At 40.0% G+C, this 21,104-nt stretch overlaps 1 protein-coding gene across 8 annotated transcripts in view; it reads left to right on the top strand.

Moving 5' to 3' along the window:
• Positions 1–21,104, top strand: part of NHSL1 (NHS like 1) — a 178,305-nt gene that overhangs the window by 138,247 nt on the left and 18,954 nt on the right. For 5 of the 8 annotated variants that reach the window (XM_058019667.1, XM_058019666.1, XM_058019670.1 and 2 more), the window contains exons 3-5: positions 1,799–1,926; positions 10,804–10,996; positions 15,871–16,002. In XM_058019667.1, the coding sequence (XP_057875650.1) occupies positions 1,799–1,926; positions 10,804–10,996; positions 15,871–16,002 (453 nt within the window). The remainder of the gene's footprint in view (positions 1–1,798; positions 1,927–10,803; positions 10,997–15,870; positions 16,003–21,104) is intronic. The other 3 variants (XM_058019669.1, XM_058019668.1, XM_058019671.1) reach the window with 1 other exon arrangement.

The following is a 21,104-nucleotide window of genomic DNA, read 5'->3' as shown; positions in this document are numbered from 1 at the left end:
AAGGTAAAAGTTGCAGTGCCTAAGTTGACAACTTTGCGTATTAACCGTGCTACAAGTTGATGCGAGTCTTTGGGCTGTCTTGCTCTGCCACAGTTCGTTTAGCCTGTTCATTTGTAGCTGAAACCAACAAACATCCCATCAGGGTGCTCACATCTGTGAGTGTTATGTGCTGGATCTGGCTGGATCCAGTACCAAATTTGGAACGGCAGTGGAGGAATTTGCTTTGCTGTGGTTGCTGACAGTCATTTTTCAGCCCCCTCCTGAAGTACAGCAACAGTTTGCCAGATGTGCACAATGTCAGCATGCTCACACATGTGGAACGGGTAAACTGGGTTTCCAGGCCTCTGATCTTCAGATACAGCCATTGATTTGGATCTCAAAACCCACACTGCTGCTGGTCCTTGAATGGAGAGAGAAGAAAAGGTTCCTGTCATACTGCCCTTTTGGACACGCTAGGGATAATAGGCAAGGACGTACGTCCTGCACCAATGGAAGTGGCTGGTTGTCAGTGTAAGCTTGCCTCTTCAGTGTCCATGTGCAGATACAGGAGAGTCCTTATTGATTAAATCCTCACAGATCTGTGGTTCCTGTAGATCAGTTAACCTGTCAGCACAAATCCTCCAGACCTTGGTGTCAGAAGCATCTGGGCATAACAGAGGTCATGTATGCTGGACATGCACATTGTAAGTCCACCTAATCATTTGCCAGGCAAAAGCCTCTCTAAAACCTTGCCCTTGGTATAAGCACTGCATCTTTTCTATTTTAAGGAGTATTCAGAAGATCAGGATAGGCAGACAGATAATATAATCACAGAAGGGCCTTCTCCAGCAAGTGATGATAGAAGTGCTTTGCATGGTGATAGTGCCTGTGTATTGTGCAGAAATTTCACTTCCTTAAATGGAAATACACCAAATACTTAATTTTTCTCTTGTTTTCATCATCTTTCAGCAGATTAAGATATCTGTCTTTGAAAGTGTAAAGCTAACTGGTCGAATGAGTTTGGTTGCTGCATCTTGAACATTTAATTTTTCCTTATGCTCTGGCGTCTGTTATTCTTTAGCACAATCACGCTGAATATCAATTAGGAGACAGGAGGATGATTGTGGAAAACTTGGTGAGGGGGATGCTATGCTGACTGGAATTTTGGCTATTGTGAGCAGGGATGCATGTCTGCTCTGAACACTTTCTGAACTTTAGAAACTCTGTTGTATTAAACTACATGTGCTCTGCAGCAACACAAGATTTTGAGATCCCTGTGATTTGCATTCCTTTCTCTAAAATAATAGTAAATGGTCTCTTCCACGGACAGGAAGACAAGACAAGTGGTCAGTGCCAAAGTTATTTAGCAGATGGTGCTTGAGTAGTGAGCAACATCACCATCATTTCAAGTGTAAGGCATATAATAGATGTCTACCGGCCCGGCAAATGAGACCCCTGGAGTTACTCTCATGTATCCGTCTCCCATCCTGCAAGATGCTGCCATCTGTCAAGACACCGAGCCAGGCCTCACTTAAATAAATAAAGAAATCTCTTTCCCCCTTCTTTCCAAAGCACTTGCCGTTGCCCGGGTTAATACGCTCTGTGTGGGCTTACGTATGTCACACATGTGAGGGAGGAGGAAGCATAGATACAAATATGAGGGACGCGCCCTTGGGTTCTGTCACTCGGGGCAGGCAATGTTAATGCATGGTACACATTTTCAGAAGAACATTTAGTACTTACATGCCATTGAACACCAAGCATAAGCAGTAATGGCTCTTGCCATGATTGAACCTCCTGTTTCTCTTCCTTTTGGCAGAGTGTGACAAGCTGCGGCGGGATGGCTACCGGAGCTCGCAGTATTACTCTCAGGGCCCCACCTTCTCCTCGTCCTCCAGTGCAATCTGTGGAAGTTACCAGGATGATTATGAAGAAATCGAACAGAAGGTAATGGTGGGGGGAAAAGCACTGGAAAAAATACTTGTGTGGTGCAGTGTAATTGCCTGCCATAACACTGTTCAACTAAGGCAGGATTTTTAGAGGATCACAAAGATGTTTATTTCTTTGAATTGCTGTGACAGTAGTTCATCTGAATTTCATAGTGTCTTAAAACTCCCAGTTTTACCCATGCAGTGATACACAGCTCCCACTGGCATGTTCAGAGTGTGAAAGAAGGGGTTTGGTAATGTTCTGGAGGGAAAACCCCAGCAAGGGTAGCTGCTAAATTGCAGGAAGAGCTATTCAGCAGCCATCAGCATACTTGAATTGTAACTTGGATAGGTGCACGCTTTGAATTGCTAATGGAGGTGGTTATTCAGTTAGGTAGGGGTTTTGTCCTAATGCATCACAACTGTTTAGTAAAGGCATCCAGAAAATGAAGGTTGTCCAGTAAGTTGGGTTTATTGCCTTTCTTTCAGTTTACTTCATGATTTTCTTGCTTATATTCCCACATCTCAACTCTTAGAATCTAGAAATAAATAAAATAAAGAGAAGGAACAGTTGATCACAAGTTTTAAGAAAGTTATGAAGCCATATTGCTTTGTACATGAATTTATATGGATTTCAATTACAGAATTCCTAAGTTGTGTTACTGTTCTGAAGAAGAAAAGTTCTGCACTCCTGCCATTGTCTGTTGTGCCTGTAGGCTCTGAAGGAAAAGCTGACTGTGGTGTAGTGGTTTAGGATGTTACTGCTGGGGTGTGTGCCTGCCTAAAACTGAAATGCCAGAGCTCCTAGCATTTTCAAGAGAGATATTCTAGAATACGTTGCCAAAAACAGCTCTTGCTTTGAGAGTGGGAGGATATCCTTGATTGTAACACAGTTTAATTTCTTTGAATTGTTGCTAAACCATATGTCCCTGTGATAATATGAACCAAATAACTTTTATCAACAAAATGTGCAGACCCTGAGAGTGCACTTTAGTAGATACAGTGTTTTTGAGTTTTATCCTCCGTGGGTTTTAGTCACATAATAAGAGGTATTGTGGAATATGTAGAGTCTCTTGTCCAGGTGGTGATTGCATTTTATCTGGTATTGGCAGGGAATGTCAGAGCATCTTGTTTAGCTGTGTGTGGTATGTACTGGCAGTGAGCCGAGAATGTAAAGCACATTCATACTGTGGAATACATTATAATGGTAATTTGCAAAACCTTGCTGAGATCACTGGAATTATGATTTCCAATGGGGAAAGTATTAACACCTTGTTTGTTGCTATTAATGTCCTGCACATAAATGCATACATATATGCCATCAACTTATCCTGGCCAGTGCTGTGCAGCATATAACCATCTGCACATGTAAAACTAATGTAACATTTAAAAAATATAAGTACACTTTTCTTTAAACAATTTGAATGAAAGTATATAAGCATGAGTGGGAATTCTTGGAGACTGAGAGCTGTCATCCTTTCTTGGTTAAGGGTTTTTTGAGTGTTAATATAATGTGTTGCTAACAATTTCTGTGCATTCTGGAGAAAATTAATGCAACTAAGTATGCTTTAAATATAGGATAGCACTTCCATTTCAAATTGGAATAGGTCCCTTTAAATATTGTAGCTGAAAGGATGATTCAGAGCTGTGGAGAAAGATAGCTGCCAAACTGACAGTCTTGGCTTTTACTGATTATCTCAGAACCTTTGCCTTAACCCTGCCACTCTTATTTCCAGCTCACAAAGACATAAATTTCTTGTAAACTGTAGCATGATTCTCCATTAATATTGTATAACTTTCTTTTTTGTGGAATTTTTTGACCAGTATCTCTGTTTAATTGGCACTTTTTTTTTTAATGCTGTAAATGTTTAATCTTTCTTTAGAAGATTGTTTACTTTCTTTAGAATGTTTACCACAACAAATTTCTGACCTTGAATTATTATCCTATTGGTAAAGAGCCAAGTAATTCTAATAAGTCTAATGCCTTGAGGGGGTCATATTTCAGCTGTCAGGAGAGTTCTTCTGTAACAGTGTAGAACTGGGGTCACCAAAAATCCTGTGATTCAAAATGTGAATTCCTTATTGCTAGAGGAAAGCTTTGTTGTCTATTTCAAGCAAAAAAGCCAACATTTAATTTCTGTGCATGCAGTATTTAATAATTTAAATTTGAGAGCAGCACAATAATGATGGGTGGATGAATACCTCTTTACTGTTCATAAACTTCTCGGTTGATATAATTGCCAACTTACAGCAAAAAAGAATGGGTGATATCACAAAGGAAACCAACTTTCCCTGTTATTTTTAATCTGCTTCTAAAGCTAAAAACCATAGCCAGATATTCTGCTTGTCTGTCTACAGTGGAGACAATATGAAACCATTGTTAGGCGTTGATCCACAAGCATTTCCAGGTTTTGTGGAGGTGGATGTCTGTCAGCAGAGGGTAATAGTCACACCACCAAGTACGTTGGTTCAGCTTAGGAAGTGTCTAACATAAGCAGAACATGTGCTGTTCCAAAGGAAAACCACTAAGGAGAAGCAGACCCAACTCAAAAATGAATGAACAAAATTAGAAAACATAGAAAGCTGGAGTCTCTGAGTGGAAGTTGATATAAAATAAAGTGTTTGGATCTGCCCTTTTAATGTTGATTCTTACTAGTTAGATTAATGGAGCACAGGCCAAGCTCCAGTGTAGTACTGATCCTAATTGAGTTTGTTGGTGATTAAATTGGTTTACCTGGATTTTACATCTCAATACTGTGACCAGTCTTCTCCTTTCTCATATCTTACATGCTGCTGTTGGTGACAGAGCTTGGGAGCTATTCCTGTCCTTCAGTATTACTCTGTTTTACCAGTGTGAAAGATGTTTTGAAATGTCACGTTCAAACTCCAGTTCTCCTTATGTTCTGAAATGTATGCATGTGTATATTAACTGTATTTGTCTTTTGTGTGGTTTTTTTCTTACTCCTTTTTCTTTCCCTTTTTACCACTCATTCTCTTTGTTTCTTTTTGTCTCACTCAACAGTCTAGTCTGTTAGACTGCATCTCTCAGTCTTGCATTAGCGCCTGCTGTAACTTGGTTCCCTGGAAAAACAAGGTACTTTGCCCACAGGTGGGACCATCCAGCTGCCATATCTGCAGCTTGATGTTACCTGTAGTATTTAGCCTATATGCAATCTTTTTCTGCTCTTAGCCTTCAGTTGTTACCTGTTTCTGCTTAGAAAAAAACAAAAACCAATGAAAGAAGAGTCCCATGCCGGGTTTGCTTCTTTTGTGTTCCTCTGTACTCCTTTTTGTCTGCAGTACAGTAATCCTGTATTTGCTTGGTTCACAGAGTTTTTTATTCCCTTTTTTGTCTATTAACATTTGTCTCCTTTGAAACCCTTCCCCAAATGGGCGTTGCATTTTATTTAATTGGCTACTTCATTGGCTTTTAATTAGCCAAGGAAAAACTCTACTAATTTGGAGGAATGTGTCTTTCTTGAATGATAAGTGTGAACTACAGAGAATACCTACTGCCAAGCATACAGTATTGCACATATTATTTCTTTATTCCATTTATGAAAATGTTTGTGCACTCAAAACTCATGGTGTTTTTCCCTACATCATGTCATTTGGCTTAGGAACTTTGCTTTGATAGTTATGCTTTGGGTGAAGAAACACTTAACTTCCCTTATTGGAGGACAGGGGGTGTGGGATGGGGTGAGTGTATTTTTGCCTCTGTGATCATCTGAACTGTTAGTTATCTCTCCAATTTCTGCACTAAACTGTTTAGTATCTTAAGTGGAAACAAGTGCTCTAACTGTATTGATTTGAGGAAGTCTAATACAAAACTTTACTTGCTGCTAAGAGGAGGTAAAGTTGCAGTTTTGGAGGTGGGAATGCCTAAAAAGCCCCGAGGTGTAAGGTCTGGCAGAGCTGGAGATGCCTCTGGGTGCTGGTGTCCTCAGGTGGCCTCCCTGCCCCTCTGCTGCAGTTGCATGGCAGTGCTCTTGTAAGCAGCACATGTATTTTATACCGTTTACAGGGGTTTGATTTTTTAAAATACTGTGCCATTTACTGAGCTGAAACAGCTGCTCATAATACATGAAATGCCAAAGCATAAGGAGGTGAGTACAGAAAATTTTGAACAAAGAAAACAGGGTAATTCTTCACATACTCAGACTGTGCATGGTAAGGGGTAAATTGTGGATGTTGAAAGGTTGCATGAGTTTAGAAAGCAACTGGATACATTCTTGAAGGGCAAGGACTCCATCCAATGCTGAGAGAATATTCAGGAAAAAGTATCTTTAAATTTTACCTTGATACAATTCATTGGTCTTTATCTTAAGGCAAATATTAGATAGGCTTTTAGAGCTCCAAACAGTACAGATCTTCTTGTGGTTTTTATCCCATTACAACAGAGTAGAGGAAGAAGAAAATAACATTTCTGCAGTGCTTGTTTGATAGTCAGTAATTTCACTGACAAAATTTCTTTCCTTACTGAGACACAATGACGGTTATAAAGTGAAGAATTTAGTACGATAGCAGTGCTGGCTAGTGCAGCTGGAGATGTGTGTGTAGAAGTAATAAAATGGAATTGTCTGTGAAAACTGAGGGAACTAGACTGGTGACCTTGGTCTAGAGGACACCAAAAAGAGTCAATGACTAATTCATCTAAAGTAAATTAATGTAAATTTATAATCTGGCAGTGTTCCATGAGACAGTGTGAAACCCCATGGGTTGAGTTAGGCATGTGAAGTGCCATTCTCAGTTGGCTAGGTTTGGGTCTTGGGTTTCTTTTCCCTGTTATTGGTTGTCTTGATCCCTTGGTGTTGGAAAAATGGCTCTTGAAGCCATCAAACCTAATAAGACACTGGAGGCAGAAATAGGATGTTGGCAAATATAACAGACAGCTGAACTCATATGGCTGCTGCCTGCAACACTGTTTTTTTCATTTATTTTGTTTTTCTGATAAATTATGATTTTAGAAGTGATTTTAGTAGACAGTAGGATAAATGGCATGACTAGAAGTTTGAAGTCTCTTTGCTGAAAAGTAAAATTTGGATGGATTAAATTCTCCTGGAGGTTCCATCCTTTTGTAGAAACTGTAGCATAAACGCCTGTTATATAAAAAAGATTTAAAATAAACAGATTATTTAGGCAGAGAGTGCTGCAAGATACATAGCATAAACTCATTTGTCATCTGGGACCTCTCAAATAGCATGAAAGTGCTGAGATAGTGAAACTCTTTTGTTGTATCTCAGCAGCTGAGTTGGCTGGGGGACAATATGTCAACAAGGCGTCAGAGAGGCTCCAGCTCACTGAGCCATATAGCTTGTCTATAGGATATTTATAGGCCATTTTTCTCCTGGATTCTTATTTTAACTCCCATTTGAAGGTTCATGCTTTTTCCCCCCTAGTGCATGTTTGTGGAAACACTGCAAGGTCCAAGGCTGCTGCTCTCACATCCCACCTTTATCCCTTACCATGTCCGTACAAAAGAATGAATTCCAACAGATTTTCCTGTGGAGATAAGTGTAACAACCCATTCCAGGGATTTGGGCATTAAGACTGGCAGTAAAATTATTATGACTCAGAGATGCTTTAAAAATGGGATAAGTTGTGAACATAGAGTTTATGATCAGCTGTGCCTCATTCTTCTTCCAGTGTAGCAGACCTGACTAGAGAAGACATTCCTGTCACACAGGAGCAATTCACTGCATCTTCCAGCAGGCTTCCGTGCTGTAAATCTGGGAATGTTTGCTAAAAATATGTAAATCTCATTTTCATCCTGATTAAAGAGGTGAATAATTTCTGTCTGAAAAAGGCTGAAAGATGAGTTGCTGCCTTCCTCTATGTGTAATAAAGCTGTGCACAGCTTTGTCATGCGTATACCATTGTCTCTGAGAGCACTTTGGAGAAAAGGATATAAGTAGAGACAGTCATGTTTCTTCAGGATCCATGGAAAATGTACCTACATTTGAAATGTGAACACTTATGCCTACACCCAAAACCACTTACATCTCTTCTACTGAATTATTTTGTGGAAGTATGTGTATGTGTGCTGTGTCAGTAGGTTGTTCTCACTGACACTGCTTTGAACTCAACTGCACCATTGAGTTTTCAGTTGCTTTTCATTGGTTATATACTCATATAACCTGACTTATTTCTGTCTTCCTCCATCTGTCCCAAATTTTCTCCACTTTTAATTCTACAAAATTTCTGATTGATGTTTCACATTCTTTGAAAAATTAGGATTCCCTTGTAGCAGATGCTTCACTTTTTCAGTTTTTCTGTTTGTGTACTGTAATAAAAAACCTGTTCTGCTTGGCTTGGGTAATTTCCTTGGAAAGGAGGCATGGCTTTGTAACCAGTATCTCTGCCACTTAACGGACTGGAGTAGCCCTTGGAGACTGCTGCATGACAGCTGAGGCCTGGCACTGAAGTGCCGTCTGAAGGTGACAATGATGCTGACAGTGTCAAGCAGCCAGTGCATTTGAAGGTCACTGGTGCTCATCCTCACCCCAAACAAACTGCAGAATTGTGCTTGAGGTGTCTCTCTTGGTCTCTCTGATTCAGGTGGACAAAAGCTCATTGTGGACCAGGGAAAGCAACACTTCTTTGCCTCAACCCTAGCTTACTTCTTCAAGTCCATATCCACATGCCTGCTGTGGCAGATGAGCTATCACTCCCCTGCCGTGTTCCTTACAAACCCTTTCTCTCTCTCTCTCTCAATCACTTTTTAAACCTAACTGGGGGAAGCATGGCCTGGAGGCAGCTTTCCCTTCTTCAATGGCATGCCTGTCCCAAATTTCTTGAGTTAATGAAGGTGTTTATGAATTTGGGTAATTTGAGGTGGGAAAGTCCTTGTGTTTGTAAGTACATATATATGTGCCCACACTGTATATGTATGTAAACAATGTATGGACACACTCTCGAAAAAAGATGAGCACATTGTATTATTACTTGGGTTTAGAGCCTTTTAGAAACAGCAGAGGCCTGAAAAAGTACTGGTGTCCTCCAAGAAGGTTGTATTGATAGAACTGCCAGGGCTTTCACTGGGCTGAGCCCTTACCTACAGAGCAGTATCTATCCTTTCCACAGCCTCTGGAGGAAGAAAATTCAGGGCTGTCAGAAGTTGATTATTTCCTTGAAGAAAAGCTACCATGTTTTAAAGTGTGGTTCCAAACCACAGAATAATATTAGTAATGGTTTCATTGCCTGAAATGTTTTTTTAGAGTTGCTTGAACAGTTTCTACTTTTCTCTTACTTATTGCCTGGAAGTGGCTTTTATTTTTATTTTCTATTTATTAAAGTGTTGGACTGTCTCCTAAAGAATATAGAGTCAAAGCATAACAGAATGAATAAATGGTTATTTATTTATTTATAAACAGTGGGAACTCCTCATAGTAACAGGAAGAAAATTAAAGTCAGAAACGATAAACAGATGTTGTAGCACAGTGTTAGGGCATGTCTTTTGAATAGCACTCAGGTACAAGAGAAAACAGATCACTTATTCTGAACACCCACAAGAATAAAAAATCCTTCTGTTATAAATAGCTGTGATGTTTCCTTCCATGCCTGTGCAGCAGTGAGGGGGGAAGAGGCAGTGGCCCACTACTGACAACCCTGTTCTGAGTAGTATTTGACTTTCCAAAGGGAGAGAGTAATAGAGAAAAAGGGGGTAATTCTGGTCTGGTGGTAGGGAGGAAGGTCCCAAAGCAAACTCCTCTGAAGCAGAGGAGTCGGCAGGTTGCAGAGAAATCTCTGCTAGTGCTGCAAATGCTGTGCAGCTCCTCTTCCATGTTCTCTTTTTTGTTTGGTCTGGGGGCAGAAGGAGACTGTGATTGGTTTCCCTCCAGGTTTTCCTTCCTCTCCTGTTTCTGGGATTCCCTGGAGTGCCTTGCTGCTTCTCTCAGGTTCACTTGGGTTTGTGACCACCTGCTAGAAGCCCCAGTGATGGACAAGTACTGTCCAGTCAGTAAAAAGCTGCTCCATGGCGTTCTCTGCCATTATTGTCATGCAGGCAAAGACCTAGTAATGAAAACAGATTTGCTTCCCGAAAGGAATGGTTTTTTTTGGCTTACAACTTTGGTGGAGGGATTTGCACAAGCTGCTGCAGCCTGTTTTTCTCGTGCAGAAAGATTTTTGTTTTATTGGTTGGGGTTTGTGGTTTGTTTCTTTTTTTTCTTAAATAAAACAGTTCATGGAATTGAGTGTAGCTCAAAGTGCCACTTTGAGAAGAACTGACTTTTAAAATTATTGCTCTGTGGCTACTAATAATATTAAATGCTTTACCCCTGAAAAATGGGTAACCCCTTGAACTGTGGCATGAGTTTCTCCAAGACCAAAGCAAAATGACTTGCTTACCTCGCTGATCCATGGATGATAATTCTGTGGAGTGGGCTGATTGGTTCTTTTACTGAGCTCTGCTAAAATCTGTCTTTTGGTAATAGGATTCTTGCTGAGACTTTACACATTCATGCAACCTAGTGCAGCTGGAGCAAAGCAGTGCTCAAATCTCATCTCCTAATAGGGCATGAGGAAGTGAGAGGGGAAGGGAAGCCAAACCTTGGTGCAGGGAGAGAAGGGTTAATTGCTGCAGTGTCAGCGTGTAAGGTGTAATTAGTTACTGTGCTTTGCTGTGTGCAACACCACTCCTTTCTCCTTCATTGGTGTATATTCCTTAGACTAATCAAATGTCTTGGAAAAAATGCAAACTAGATGTTTTATTGTGCATTTTTTGTGTATGTTTAAAACTTCTCTTTATGTAGGTGAAAGTGTGATATTTGTGAGGGTGTGTTTTGCTCCACAAGCAATCAGTGCTGATTGCAGCAGCAACACCTTAGTAATACCACAGTCCTACCTATTTTTTTTAGTAGTAAACTCACAGTGTTGTATATATTTTTGTTTGTAGTGTCCTGTCTCTCCCCCTGAAGAAGAAAAGCTTATTACCATCAAAAGGCCTAAAAGTCCAGCTACAAATGACTTATCAGATATCAACACCCAAACCAACTGGACTAAATCTCTCCCACTGCCAACGCCAGAAGAGAAAATGCGACAACAAGCACAAGCCGTCCAAACAGATGTGGTTCCTATTAATGTGACTGGTAGGCTTTTAATTTTAGTAATTGCATTACACTGATGAGGGAGGGCAGAGATGAAAGGGGATCATACAGTTGGCTAGACTTTCGACACTCATTTATTCAATGCATGAATTTTCAATTACTTACCACACCTTTCTGTGAAAACCATTTTGCATTTAATAGTCTAAATCTGAACTTAATTAGAAAATATCAAAATCCCTTGAAATTGTCAATAATAGAGATAGTTAAAATATATGAGCTTGAAACAGCGTTAGATATTCACAAAGTGCAAGAAGATGGCTGATAAATAGCAGTGTTTTGCTGTGGGCTGCACTGAGGATATGTAATTGAAAATCATGTTCATCCAGTATTGATGATATTGTAAGATTTCCTTCTAGAAATTTTATTTGAGGAGGGTAGTCAGGAACTTCTGTGTTCCAAAGACTAAATGTTACAAAAATAAAGAAAAAAAGCTCTAGGGTCTAATTTTTATCAGCAACAAAAGTTTTAGGTGTCAAGGGAGAGTAGGGTTAGAACAGCAAACGTTAATGATGGTAGCACCTTTGAGTAATACTCCGTGTAAGAAATTCCACTTACATAACCATAGTCCAAATCTTTTTCTTATGAACTGTGTATTAACTCTTCATTTTGAAAATGCTCTTTGATTTTACAGTTGCAGAACTCTGACTCTGTGGAAGTTAAATTACCTTAAAGCCTAATGCTGAATAGATACTTCATTGTGTGTAAAATAGAATTTCTGTCAAAGATGGAATTATCACTTCAGTTTAATAACTCCTTTTTTTCTGCACAGTATCAAGATTGTCTCTTATTAGTTAATTCAAATAACTGACTGCTTGCCTGCCAAAGCCAGGATGATATTCAATATCCAATTTATTTCAAATGCCATATGGCGTGCTCTGACTCCATGCTTACTCTGACAATCAATAGCTTGCAATGTTTGGTTTTGTTTTGAAAGTAAATTAGGTTCTCTTTCCCTTCATGACTACCAATGCTTTTTTCACCTGTATTTTTATAAACTAGTATTTTAATTAGTATTATTTAATAGTATTTAAATAATCTAGTAGTATAGGAACAGGACAGCTGTAGCAAACATCAGCAAGCTCTGAGAAATCAATAACAAATTATTCCTTAAATAGTAGAAAGTATTTGAAGTAAACAGGTGAAGACAACATGAAATTATGAATGCCCCACCTCTGGAAAACTAATAAAAGGAAAATACATGCAATCCTGAAATGTTACTAGGCCAGTGGGTATTATCTAGGGAATTTAGGGTACAGATGCAGAAGGCAAGTTACGGGAACAACAGATAATCTGACATAATCAATAAGCTTGAGTAGGGCTTAGATACTGTGACAGCAGGAACACAGTTTACTTAGAGAAACAGTAATCTGTTGTTTGATTTAATGACCCTGCATACTGCAGAAGATATGGGAGAAGTCAACAGATGAGAAGAAAAATGAGGTAAAGGGATCAAATAACTCATAGAATGAATTCAGCATCATGTGGAACATTACCTTGTTTGGATAAATTATGCTGCATAATTTGATTGGTGTAGCAAAGCTCGTGTCCACTGGATTGTTTAGCCAGGACTCAGGAAACTCAGCAATTCTCAACTTTTGTGGTAGAAATGGTGCACATGCATATTATATCTCACTTTCCTGGAGTGTGTGATTGAGCACTTACTCCCTTTTAAACATGGTAATTGGAAGAGATAGAAAGGGAGGGCATTAAAGGAAGACTGCTTTTACATCATGTGATCTGGTCTCCAGGATCCACCCTTCATTCCCCTTCCCTTGAAATAATTGTATTGCTACTGTGAAACAAGGCGAGCTTGTGAGCCACACACAACATACAGAAAAAGCTGCTGTCCTTGTTCCTTTTAAAAAGTCACAATCTGCTTCCCTCCTCTTCTCTCCCACTCACGGAGTAATTTTGTTTTGTGAAGTTCCTTATGTTACTGCACGAGGCAGGAAAAAAACTGACAAGAAATCCGGTGCCGTTTGTTCAACATAACACAGAACAAACCACTGAGGATTTTTGTTTTGATTTGGCTTTTTCCTTCACACACTCTTTTTCTTACTCTCCCAGAAGAGAGGTCAAAAAACTTCTGTTTTATTACTCCTGGCCTGAAATAAAAGGTTAACCTCTGAAGAAGCTGCTGACAATTGATAACGTTTTCAGCAGTGCATTAGCGGTGATTCTGCTACAAAGGCCTCTCAAGTGGCTGTGCAATAAATGCTCCATGAGTTCAGCTTTCAGGGCTCTTTGGTGAACAGATTGCAACTAATACAGTAGTCATAAAAATCTGTTGGATAGCCTGAAGGTGCAGGGGCATTGCATTAGGCTTACAAGCTGCTGACTAGACATCCAGATTTGGAAGCAGTTAGTCTCGGAGTGCCTGGGCTGAGCTTTATTCTGGAAGGGCTTGGACTGAATTTTTCTGTGGTGGCCAGTCTTTACATTTACATGTCCTGTGGGTTAGAATATATATATGTATATATAATGGTGTCTGTTCTCATGGGCTTTCTGGAACTAACTTTCTTTCCAGATGGAGGAGTCTGGTAATGGTGGAGGTGATCAGTGCCAGGCTGGATCCTGCAAAATATTTAAGCATTTGCTTGAGTCCAGCTTGACTGACTTCAGTGAGATTTAAGTGCATACTTAAATATTTTCTGTGTATCCAAGGAAACTGGGAAACTGAGTATACTGCATGAGAGACAACTGAATAAAGTATATAAGGAATATATGATTTATTACAAACCCGTAAGAGAAGGAGAAAAATATTCTTAAATCTGTAAAATACATCTACTGTTGATATCAATATTTTCTAAAATGAAAAAGGCGACAGTGAAGAAAGAAAAAAAGACTGAGGCATTCTAATTTTGCTTGTTGGATTTCACTGAAGTCGCTGTTTTGAAATTCTACAGATTTGTATCATGGCCTTTGTGTATCAAAAGCCATTCAAGATGGATTGATTAAGTTAGCTTTTAGGTTGCGCATTTGGAACAAGTTACTGTGGATCATTTGACACAGTAATATTTCTCCATGACCATCCTGTTTGTGCTGTCTGAGCCTTCACGTAAAAGACTCTCTCATTGTTTGCACCCTCTGCATACCACTTATGTTTCATTCCAAGGCTTTATTCAAAGCTACATTACAATTTTCTTGTAACGCACCGTCTCGGGCATGATTGTCAGCCTTTGAGTTGATAAAGATACTTTCAGAGATGCAAAACTTTCTCCTTCAAATCTGTTGGATTTATATAACGTGGTTACAATTATTTTTATCATCCTGCAGGACAGGATAACCTAATGTCCTGACTTTTGCCCATATGGGTCCTAACATCCTAATAGTGGTGCTGCCCAAGACAGTGGATAGTTTGTCTCAATATTTCAGGACTTCTAAGCCAGTGGGATCCATAGCTCTCAATTTTATAGTTCCCATGGGCTTTGCCTCCTCCCTTAATCTGACTTCAGTCAATCCAAAAGTTGGACAAAACTGACGTTTTGTAACTGCAAGGATTCCACTCAGCAAAAGTGCGGCCTGTGGTCAAGGCTCTGGTCAAACAGGGTCAGAGTCTTTATATTTACAACATGGTAAATGAAAATGCTGCATTTTTTCCCTTGCATTTTCACAAATCCACATGCTGTAGTTCAATATATGACTGTGTCTTTAACTGTTGTAGAGGCAATGAGGTTTGCTATGCTACTTGCACGACACACATCGTACTGATGTGCAGTCAGCCAGGGGTAATTTTTATGATGTATTAGTTACTGTGCATTAATCACTTTTTTGAGGTAAATAATTTGGTCATGAATTTTCAAAAAAAAAAAAAATTGAAAAAAACAATGTGCAATGTACATCAAGGTTTTCCTGCCTTTAAGTTTTAAATGGATCATCTAAAGGACATTGAGCAGTGCTTTAAAATGCTTAAACTTGTAAAAAGGGAACTTCTATGTGAGCTACAGGGGGTAGCTGTTAAAGTTTTAAAAGTGGCAGAGAATTAGCTTGTGATCTGTAGTGCAGTCTTTATCTTACTGCTAGTGAAATGGCCAAATTATAAACCTCTAAACAAAAGTGAATTCCTAAGGAAAAGCTTCTTTATAATAGTGGTGCTTCTGGGTCCCATTATGATACAGCACATGGTCATCATACGGCTTTGTCTGGCAAAGTGCACTTACACTTTTTTTTTTAGCTCTCGGCATTGTATATTTTTACAATCATCTGTAAAGTTTCAATTTTAAGCAGCTTTCACCCTGAAATATTTATGAGTCCACGAGATCAGTTTGATCTCTGTGTGCTCCGTAGTTCTTATTTGTATTCGTGCTAAAAGATCAACACCAGAAATGCAGTACACTTGACAGGTTCAGAGGAACTTGGAATGAAAAAAAAGGGCCTCGTGCGAATTAATGATGGAGCTGTGCAGAGGCATCGTAATAGCTGTTGCCAATAGCAATGTCTGTTCCTGCATAAACCATTGTGATCCTTCATTTTCATGAGCAGATTTGCTTTTTCTGCAGCTCATTACTTAAAAATAAATTAATAACAAACCACAGAAAAAGCTATGAAGGGCCAAATAAAAGCAAGGATTCTCTTTGCTTGTGGAATTAGAGCTGCTCTCACCAAATATGTGTTGGGCTCAGGAATTCAAAATTCCTTTTAAAACATGCAGTATTGTGTAATGGATATTTTTGTCTAAAGCCTTACTGTGACGGTGTGCTGTATCTTCCTTCAGCGTAAACCTTCATTGTAGGACCAAGCTAACACCATTTATTAATGCCTTTTTTTCCATTTCTACAACAAAACTAGTGGAAGAAAGTGCATGATGTCAGTGTGCTTGGAAGTAATGTTGCTTTGCTTGTTCTACCATGTATTAGGGGAGAATTTCGACCGCCAGGCCAGCATTCGGCGGTCTCTAATTTACACAGACACGGTGGTAAGACGGCCGAAGAAAGTCAAAAGGAGAAAGACTATTACAGGAATCCCTGACAACTTACAAAAGGAGCTAGGTATGGCTCATCAGAACTGTATTCCATCCACTGTTCATTGTCACTGCTTATCATTACTCGACTAATATCATCACCAGTGCTCATGAAACCAAATACAGTCTGATAGCCTATTTCAGTTCCAAATATGTGTGTGCCTCCTTGCCACCTCTTGCATTGGGAAGCTGGGACCTTTAATCTGTTCACTTCCATCTGTTAAAGGGAACAAGGTGTTTGGAAAATGGTGTACTGGTACAATGAAAACCTGCAGGGCTGTAAGGTGTCTGGACTTTAATGGTTTCCTTCAGATTTGATCATCTTCTCCAGGATGTTCACCAAAGCAAAACTGAAGTGAGCAGACATTTTGGCTTGTGAGTAATTACTTAGTGGAGTAAATCAATTTATGGATGCCTTCCTGAACCTGCAGAGGATTGCATCAGGAGTGGAAAACCTCTTTTCCAGTTCAGTGTTGGCAACCCCTTAAGTATCAGTGTTACATGACTGGAGTAACTTACCTGGGTTTATTAGCTATTCCTTATATTCTAAAGGAAAGGGAACTTCCTGTAGAATATATGGAAAAGCTAATAAGCCAGGTAAGTTGCATTTATTAAGAAGGAGGACTGCCTGAGGTAGTGTAAATGTGACCTATCTTCTTCCCACTTGGTAGTAGATGTGAATTCAAAGCTGATCAAGCAATCTGGATTTTGGCAGATCTTTCACACTTTGCAGAATTCTTTGATTTAAATTGTGTTATTTTTTTTTTAATTATTTCAGCTTTTCCCGAGTTATAACTTCACAGATAAAAATATTAAATATTCTTCCCCCCCCCCCCCTTTTTTTTTTTTTTCCTCTCTGTAGAGGAAGAATATGTTTTAAAATAGTCTGGCAGAACTTCATTTTGGTGCTTTACATGTGAAATCATCTCATATATTGATGATTTCAGTAAATTTTACTACCTTGCATGTTGCAGCTATTTCTTTTTTAATCATGTTTTCAGTTCTTGGTTATTTTTCTGGATTTTTCAGAAACAGAAGCAAAAATCTGTGGCTTGTTTGGATGGGTTTGAAATGAGCTAGAGGGTCTGGCACAGAGAAGGGCAAGAAACAGACAATTTCGTGCAGAGAAGTTTGTGAGTCGAGCTGTGCTCCTTCAGCATCTGTAATGAAACAGTGCCCTGCCATGGGAATCCACTGCCTCAAGAAAGCATTTCCAAAATGTTAAGGTTACATTATGACCACTTCAAAAAGATGTTTCATGCTTGAAAACATCAACTGTAGTTGTATTTGGTGGAGGAAACTGAGAATGCTGTTGGCATCTATCCTATAAAGAATTCTTCAATCAATACCTTCAAAGAAGTTTATGACTTGCCAATCTGTTTGCTAAGGGTGACAAGTTTTTACCTTGATTTTCGTCTTTCATGTCTGTGCTGAGCACATTTCACGTTGCATTGCTTGAAGGTTTTCCTTGGCTTCTATTTTAAATTGTGGGCTGGCAGTATCCTGCTGTAGTAGCTCTCTCTGGACGGTTCCCCTACCCCTAACCTGCAGGCACATGGGGCTTCAGCCATCTGCCTTAGGGCATAAGTTGTCTGAGGAGCTCCATGTTACTTCCATGGTGGTTGCATCTCTTCCAGGGAGCAAATTATATGCCAGGAGTACTCTGTGACAGCAGTATCCATCCTCTTAGCATATTGGTTTCCATCACAGGACAGAAGGTGCACTAGAAAAGAGTGATAGTGTCTTCATCTTATACCTGGGGAGACCAGACATGCTGCAGTGAAGTGACCTAGCCAGTCAGCCACCAGGCTGCTGGCAAGGCTGGGAATAGCTGCACGTCTCCCCATCCCTCTTCAGTGCACTTTTCTTTCTGCCTTTTCTCCCCTGTCACTCCCCAAATATTTCTGTAGCAGTCCATTCCCTATTTCTCTTACACTGTCCCAAAACAAACAAGGAGTTGTTTTAAGACATTCCACAGTTCATTTGATCGGAACAAGTATCCGGACTAAACTCCAAATCAAGCAATTGCATTATGCCTATTGACATTCTCCCTGTGGTTTCAGCTGAATAAATCTCTTTGTTTCTTCCCTAAAGCATTGCTGTGAATGGTTATAATATTTGTACAAAGATTAAAGTCCCTTGGTACACTAGAGTTGCTGCGTGCAGGCTAAATAACCAACATATACAGCAGATTCTTGTAACCTCTTGTTTATCCTTCAGAAGGAAGCAGAAACTTGAGAGAACCTCAAAGCTTCAACCAGGCTTGGACTATTTTCATTTCTTGTGAGAGAGCCTGGAAGAACTTTTGTGAGGCCAAGCTGCTGGGGTTCTCCCTTGGCTGCTTTGGGTCCTTTGGAACAGGAGACCAGGCAGAAGAGAAAGCCTGCACTGGCTGCTGGCCTGAGCTCACCGGATGTGGTGCCCTCATAGAACTTAGCCAGACATACTGAAAGGAAACATTAGCTTCACCCGTGTGCTCAAAGTATCTTTAAACATTCTTGCTTTTTAGCATTGAAATGCTGTTGTGTTTTCACAGGTGTCTTCCAGTGATGAGCCAGTCTCTCTGAGTAGACTGGAAAATTCTGCATTAAGAATTCTGCATAAATAAAATGCAATGTGATAGATGGGATTCTGAGACACAGTAAGAATGTGAAGTGTCTACCAGTTTAGAGATGGCAGTTCCTTTTTGAAGTTGCTTTTTAACTGCAGCAACCTTTCAATACTATTTAGCAGAGTGACACCAAAGTAACAGAAGGCAAAGCATTTTTCTCTCTGCCAAACACAGCAATGAAAAAGAATTAGTTCTGCATACTTCTGAATTACTTTCCTTGTCTTACAAAACATAAATATTGCATACATATTTAATGGAGTCAGTGTTGGGTCAAAACAGCAGAAAGAGCGAGAAACTTTGAGACGTTTTACTTCAAGTGCTCTTGGTTTCTCTGCTCTGTTGCCATTATCCGTTGTCTCTGGATGTCTTCTTCAGATGGTACCTTCTCCCCTCAGACAAGATGATTCCCAAACAGAAGTTTGGTAGAGATGAGCACCTCTCTGGAAGAACCTGTCACTGGCCCTGCTCATTTTTTGGCTCTTGGTTATCATCAGCTCCCTTCACGCATTCCAGCTCTCCAGAGGAAGTGAAGGCAGCAAAATTCTCTCCACCTTTCCATGGTCCCTTCTTTGTGTCAGTGCTCTAGGGCCTGGCTCACACTAACTTTCTTTTGTGGGAGTTCCAAGTTACCTGAGTAACATGAGTGTTTCTCCAGAGCTCTGCACCAGTGCAGTCTCAGACACCAGTGGGCAGCTGCTAGTGTCCCAGACTCCTTCCCTGTCTTGCAGGAGGAGCACGTCTCAGACCTGACTATCAGTTCCACCACAGTTCCTAATAAACATACCTCACCAAAACAGGGGACAGGAAAATATCTTTACCTTTTCTGCCTTTTTATTCCTCCTTCTTCTGACAGGCATTTTGATGGGTTTTTTTTATTCCCAAAACCAAAAGTTTCTGTCCTCTTGGTTTCCAAAAATGTCTTCTAATTTTATGCTTTGTGTGTACTTCCTTTGGATTATTTAAATTCTTTTTTTCCATCTTACAGATCCAGTCCTTTTTTTTACATCTTACAGATGCAATTCATAGTCTTTTTGGTTCTGTGATTTTCTTGCCCCATGTACTTTTTTTCCCCCTTCTTGACCTAAAGGTTCAAAGGGTCAGAATGACCTCATACAGTTTCTTCAGCTTATTTTCCTACCTCACTTTTTCAGTAGCTCACTTTCACCTATAGGATGTCATGTCAGTCATTGGGATGGAAATGACTGACACCTCAACTGTCAGCCCTTAATTTGCTTTCTGGCTGTGCAGCTCGGACCCCTGGTGGTACCAGTTGGTGTCTCAGGTGTCATTTGGGACTGTTGAAGCTCTCCTGACATGCCTGAGAAGAAGCAATTCCATCTCATCAATATGGGGGCAAATGAGTCCTTCAGACCTTTGGAAACTCAGCTGTTCTAGTAAAAACGCCTCTTAATTGATACTCTTCTCCAGTTAATTCCCTCCAGGGCTAGCAGTCACTCAAGTTACAGGTTCCATAGGTAAGAAAAGTCCCAGATACCCATTGGTCCTACAGAAATACCACTCAAATACCCAGCTGTTCCAGCCGAGGAATTCTGCACCTGCTTCTGTTTGGAACTTTAGCAGTCTTTGGAGAGAATATCTCTGTTTCAAAGTTATTGTTATATATAGTTTTGACTAACACCGGGTTTCTACCTATAGTTTTTCACGATTGTACGTTTCCAGCACTATCCATCTATATATCAGATGTTAGAAAGCTGGTATAATCTGCTTTTTGATACTGAGGATGAAAAACACAGATGCCAAGAATATAAATTTCACCAGAGGCTGTTAGGTTGGAGAAACTATCAGAATCAAGAAAACTTGAATTCCCAATATTTACATCAGAATTCTCCCTCTCAGGGTGGCAGTGATATGTGCACATATTCAGGATTTTTTTTTAGCTGGCAGTACTGAAAAGTTTCAGAGGATTCACTGCAATATTTTTCTTCCCCTCTGAGAGATTACAGATGCTTCATGCAGTGCAGTGAAAATTCCTTAAAATTGCCATAAGCCCAGTGTACTTGTCTGTTTCTTGTTGAGTGTCTGTTAAAATCACTCAGTTTCTAATTGCTGGGGTAGAGCAAAATAAGAATCTCTGGGGGTTTTTTGTAACACTAAACTGTGGTGCCTGCACAGTGACTTAGCCAGTTTACCAGGTTTACAGGAGGATTGCTAGGTGGGGCATGAGGAGGCAGTGAGAGCAACACACCTTAGGAATGTGCCTGTGGCATAAGAGACGAGTGCTTACATTAGAAATGGTTAGTCAGAAGGTAACAGAGACTACTTCTTTGTTCTCGTTGAAACAGGCATCTGCTTTGTGACACCAACACACACAGCTGTTTATCTTTTCAAACCCTCAGTTTCCCCTGCTCATTTCAATGCAGAGGAACTTTCATGTGATTCTCTGCAGTGAGCTGCTGGTGCCACCAGATCAGCTGGAGTCACAGCAGGGCTGCTAGTATCTAGGCCCCAGGGATTATACACAGACACACTTTCTTACCCATAAAATTTGCCAAATTTGT

Source organism: Melospiza georgiana, chromosome 3, assembly GCF_028018845.1.
Source record: "Melospiza georgiana isolate bMelGeo1 chromosome 3, bMelGeo1.pri, whole genome shotgun sequence".
Taxonomy (NCBI): Eukaryota; Metazoa; Chordata; class Aves; order Passeriformes; family Passerellidae; genus Melospiza; species Melospiza georgiana.
Note: the sequence above shows the minus strand (reverse complement) of the source record. Positions and strands in the feature narration are given on the sequence as shown.